At 47.5% G+C, this 5,545-nt stretch overlaps 1 protein-coding gene across 1 annotated transcript; it reads left to right on the forward strand.

Annotated features, from left to right (window-relative positions):
* The first annotated feature begins 924 nt into the window (after nt 1-924).
* Nucleotides 925-4,988, forward strand: LOC109742902 (uncharacterized). Its single transcript, XM_020302006.3, has 4 exons — nt 925-2,130; nt 3,591-3,890; nt 3,996-4,087; nt 4,244-4,988. Exons 1-4 carry the CDS (start codon nt 1,657-1,659, stop codon nt 4,782-4,784), a joined length of 1,407 nt encoding a protein of 468 aa, XP_020157595.1. The 5' UTR covers nt 925-1,656; the 3' UTR covers nt 4,785-4,988.
* The last annotated feature ends 557 nt before the right edge of the window (nt 4,989-5,545 follow it).

Genomic DNA, 5,545 nt, shown 5'->3' on the forward strand with positions numbered 1-5,545 from the left:
TGGCAAATAGGACTTGAGATAATATTGGTCTTACCTTTAGCTCCTTGTGGGTTCGACACTCCATACTTATTACTTCCACCTATGAAAATTTCTACGATGATTCCTTGCACTTGGGGATTATCAACGGCGATCTTCAACTTTTTTCCTTGAGCGCGGCCTTCTTCCTCTCTTCAATCATGGTCCTCCTCTCTTTGAGCTTGACCTTCTTGTTCGTCGCCTCCATCAACAATTTGAACCTCTCCACTTTTTTCTCCTGCTTGAGGTCCGAGCACTTCATGCATGCCTCCTCCTTCGACAAGATGCCCTCAAACCTTTTCGTCAGCTTGGCTGCCGCACCTTCTTGGGCTTCTCCTCCTTTTGCGACCTTCGCTTTTACGCGTCGAGTTTGCCGCGTAGCTGATCTTTCGTGCGAGCATGATGCTCAGATCCTCCGGCATCTCCGCCACCTCCATCTTCGACAGGTTCTCCGACGATTCCATGCATTGACGATGGAAGGAAGCAGAGGGTGGGAGAAAAGGACGGGAATTGGGTGGAGAGCGGCGGGGGATGGAAGAAAAGAGTGGGGGATTTTGGCGCAGAAACAGTGCAGGATACAAAAGTGTGGGCTTGCTTTTGGGTGGGCCCGGGGGGTCAAAGTCCAGTGTTTCTCATGTCCGAACTCCCGCAATCCCCCCTCCCCCCGTTTGATTCCGGTTTGTGGGAAAATCATGGTCCGGACAGCGTCGCGGACAGATACAGGACCGCGTTGGATGGCTTTCGTGGTTCGGACAGCTGAGTCCGGATGGTTGCAGACGGTTTGAGGGTTGGCTTTGGAGATGCCCTTAGTGAGAGAGATTTTAGGACATCATCGCGTTTGCTATGTTTGCAATCTCTTTTCTTACTTCTACTTTCTTGCAAGTTTCGGTTCCGCACTTTATTTTGGTGTAAGCGTGCATGTGTAGGCTGTCGTCCCGTGGACAACCTAGTAGAGAACACCCCTCTTCAGCATAACCTACACTCTACACCTGTGTTTGAGATTTTGTTTCTCAAGATTGGGATCTTTTGTTGCATAGGTTGACTTTTGATGCAAGTTCTTATTTTTTTTTGAAGATAAAAGGTAGCTCGAGGCCTACCTTATATTTCAAAGCAGGCGCGAGCCTGATGCAAGTTCTTATTGTTTATCACTAATATAACTTCAGCTAATCTTGATCCGTTGTTGAATCTTGTCGACACATGTGTTGTAGACATTTTAATTTCTTACTGTTGCGTACATGTTATATTTTGTGTTAAGAGAAATGTTTATTTGCGCATCATGTTAAGCGAAAATGTTAGATTGTTATTGTTGCATATATGCAATATTTCTGTTGCATATATTTGGGCTTCGTTGCATAGTTTTTTATTTGACTTTTTGTGTATAGCTTGTGCGCGGCCTCTGATTTTGCGTTGAATTTTGCAGGAGCCGCCAAGTGATCGCCGGCTTCGAATAACTTTGATTAATGTAACCATACCTGTCAGTTGCTGATAACGCTAGCTAACCCACTTGCTAGGCAAACATCGCTACAAATACTGCCGGCAGGTCACTAGCTCCGGCCGGCGCCCACCGAAGTCTACTCAAGTTACCAAGCTACCCATCATCTACCTCGAAGAAACGAGGGCCACTGTACGTAGCAAATTTCCATGGAGAAACCCAAGAGATCAAGCCAGCCATCACACAGGCGATTCGAGTCGCTGGACGTCAAGAGGTCGTCTTCCTCGCTCAACATGTCCACGTCTTCCCTCAGGAGCATCAACGAGGAGGACAGGGGGGCCGCCGCCGCCCATGCGGGCAGGAGGCCCACCGTCGTGAGGTTCGCTCCCACCCCTACACCTCCGCGACCGTCGTCGTCGTCGGGGACGAGGAGGGGCTCGCATTTGGCGCCACAGCTGCAGGCGCCCAAGGCGGCAAGGCCTGCAACTGCTGCCGTGCGTCCGGCTTCGCCTTCCGGACCGAAGCCGGCCAGGCCGTCGCCTGCGGAGTCTGGACCGAAGGCGACGAGGAGGAGCTGGGGGTGCACGGGGAGCTCGGGTGATCAGAAGGAGAGGGTGACCGGTGATGTGATCGGCGGGGAAAGGAGCAAGGGGGCGGCAGCGACGCTGGTGCGGAGTTCCTCGGTGAGTTCGTCGGTGTCAATGGCAGGCACCCCCGGCCCGTTAAATCTTTTTTCATTGTTTAATTAATTTATATTTTTACAAAAATCTAATCCACCATGTCAGGAAGAAAATCTTGCCCGCCTCTGCCCTCTTTCGTCCAGAGCAAGGAAAATTTCTGTTAGTGTCACAACATGAGAGTTTTGAGAATATTCTAAGAACTTAGAAGGCACTACTCTCTATTGCTCCTGTAAGATCTGCCGTTTTGTACAAACACAATACTACTAGCATTTTCCCTGATGCATTGCATCAGAAATCTGAGTGTGTGCAAGTTTTCTCCACTTCTCCATCTCTGTTCAATTCCACTGAAAATGCTGAGAGTTGAGTCACATAATTGCAGTTTCATGGAGAAGCACAACACTAGTCACTGTCGTCAGCTATCAGTTCACTTATGAGAAGTTATATTCATTTGCACCTTTAGTACCTAAATACAGTGCTTTCCTTGTTCCCAGATTTGTAAAAATGATGTCCTAGGTGAGAGTGTCTGTACTACCTCTGTTCCAAAATAGAAGACATTCCAGAAAGCGCGCATTTTAAAAAAATTGAGTTGGAGCTTTTTTTTCATTTGATGAGGTGAAAATAATATCATCATAAGTGCTCTAACTTCTTTTCCATAATATCATAGTTTTATAACATTTTATCGATCTTGTGCAAAATGTAGGGCCAAACTTGTATATTTGAGATTGTGCAAACTTTAAAACACCATCTATTTAGAAATGGAGGGATTGCATTTTCTTCGATATTTTCTTTCGTCCGTGATAACTTATGAAATACTCCAATAATATTATTGGTAATTTCACATCAACCACTCCCTTTCTGCATGACAAGGTAGCACTGGTTGGTCTGCTGTGAGTGGTGACGCATGTAACTTTTCTTGAGATGGACATCACAACTATTATTCCTAACCACGGCAGTCACTACTCTTCTAATGGCAAGTTGTTATGATTACTATAATCGAGTGATTCACCTTTTGTTGATTGAGAGCTCGTCTTTGAGTGAAACTTAAACTGAATTAGGTGCACCTAATAAGATTCACGGTTGTGTGCCAAATCTCTGCCTTTTCATATGGTCGTTTGGCTACAACAGCCAATTTGTCTCTTCTTCAGTGAATCATCTTTTGCAATTTGCAAGCTACCATGGCTGTCAGGAAACAGAGCGAATCTGAGGGTAGTAACTCTTCCATGTAAAATGCCGAAAAACATTGTACTCCCTCTGATCCATATTAATTGTCACAGCTTTAGCACAACTTTAGTAGATTTTTGAGTTGAAGAGCTTTGTGTTCTATTAGTGAGACATGATCATACGTGTTTTTTTTCTTGCGGGGGACATGATCATACGTGTTAAAAAGCGACGATTGCTACATACATTGTTGATCACAGTGGCAGCTGAAATAGCATTTTTGATGTACCTGCTAATACACTCAGGTTCCAAGAAGCAGAAAGCCGGTAGAGGAGAAACCACTGCAGAAAAGGGAGAGCAAGACCAATATCATCTCCAGGACTAAGCAAAGACCCACTGCATCTCCGAAACCAGATGTTCTCCACAAGCCCGGCGCGCAGAGAAGCCCCAGCATTGCCACCAAGACGAGCGAGAAGCGACCCCCCACTCCCGGCGGTGCATCGCCGGACGACATGGTCAAGGTTTCTCCTCCCCGTTCGACATCGGCGACGACGATGGGCGCCTCGTGGGAATCGCTTCCACCGGCCCTCCAGACTCTCGGATCGGTACAGTTCGTTCAAAAACCTCTGTTTGGATGCGTCAGGATTGTGCTGTTTTAAGTTGCGGAATTTTGACTTGTTTTCAAAAATGGTGTTGTGCATGACGTGTAGGGAGTCATGAGTTATAGGGATGCTGCAGAGATGGCCGCTGTGGAGGCCATGCAGGAAGCTTCTGCTGCAGAGATTGTGCTCAGATGTCTCAGGTGAGCTGCTCTTCATTCTTCAGGACATGTACTAGTTTTCAAAATGTTTCAGTATGTACCAAAATTAATGAAAATTTCAAAATTTCGGTGAAATTGCACTGAAAGTGAAAACCATATATAATATGAGAACGAACTGACCAGGTTTGCTTTACACAGTGCCTTCGCGGATTTGGCCGCCACCGCCGGCAAGCAGTCGCCGCAGCAGACCGTGGACGAGTTCCTCGCGCTCCAAGCCGCGATTGCCCGCTCCACCGCCGCGCTCGGCAACCAGCAACGGAGTGGCCACGCCGGCGAGTGGCTGCACGCGGCGGTCACCGCCGACCTGTCGCCTTTCTCGCTCTACACCGCCCCGTCGTCGTCGTCCAGGAAGCGGGGCACCGAGTCGCCTGCCGTCTCCGCCACGCCGAGGCCGGTGGCCGCCGCGGAGGAGGCCGACACCTGGCTGGAGACGGCGGCGAGGGAGCTCGGGGAGGAGATGTGCGCGTGGTTCGTCGGGCACGTGGACCGGCTGCTCGAAGCCGACGTGGCCGGGACGCTGGGACAGCTCAAGAGGGTCAACGACTGGCTGGACGACGTCGGGCTCCGGACGGACGCCGTCGAGCGGCTGAAGCAGAAGATCTTCGGGTACCTGCTGGATCACGTCGAGTCGGCGGTGGTCGCGTTAAACGGCGGCGTTGCATCCAACCGGAGAAAATAGACTAGACGAGTGTATATGCTGTGCCGGAGCAAAGCTAAAATGTACGCAAATGATAATGCCACAGGTATGGTATTAAGTAAGACCGCCCTAACGTTTTTAGGCCCTCAACTATGCGATCGGTGTCACATTTTTGTAAAGCGAGGCACGTACAAGCAGATTGCAATCAAACTTTTTTTAGCACCAGGCACACAACATAGAAGATCTGGCATCGTCCAGGTCGGACACACATACATATAAACCAGTAATATAGGAGCCGAGCTTACCTAACCACCAACGTCTCGGGTTGTGTCTTTGCGTCAGAAAGGACAACATCTCGCTTAGTTTATTGGCCCCAGAAATATGGCATCAGAGCAAGTTGATGCATCGATGCCCAGAATTTTTAGTTCGGCACCGGCTGGGCAACATAGGGTCAAGGCCAGCCTTAACATCATAGAGACCCTAGTGCGATTGAGGCGCAATGAACATTAACATATTAACATATATACTTTCAATAATATATATCATACATCATGAAAAATATAAAGGCATTAACATAAAAATATAATTTTAGCTAGCAAATAAACATAATTTTCAAATGAACATTACTACTATGGATGATCTATTGTTATGGTGATTAGTGTCCTGGTCTCTAAAGATAATTTTTGGTTATGGATGATCTCTTGTTATGATGCATAATTTCAGATTTTTTATTCGGTTCCAATTTTAAGTTGGATAAATAATTGGATAGACAAAAGATGAAAATTACTCTTGACTCTTGCCAT

Source organism: Aegilops tauschii, chromosome 4 (assembly GCF_002575655.3).
Source record: "Aegilops tauschii subsp. strangulata cultivar AL8/78 chromosome 4, Aet v6.0, whole genome shotgun sequence".
Taxonomy (NCBI): domain Eukaryota; kingdom Viridiplantae; phylum Streptophyta; class Magnoliopsida; order Poales; family Poaceae; genus Aegilops; species Aegilops tauschii.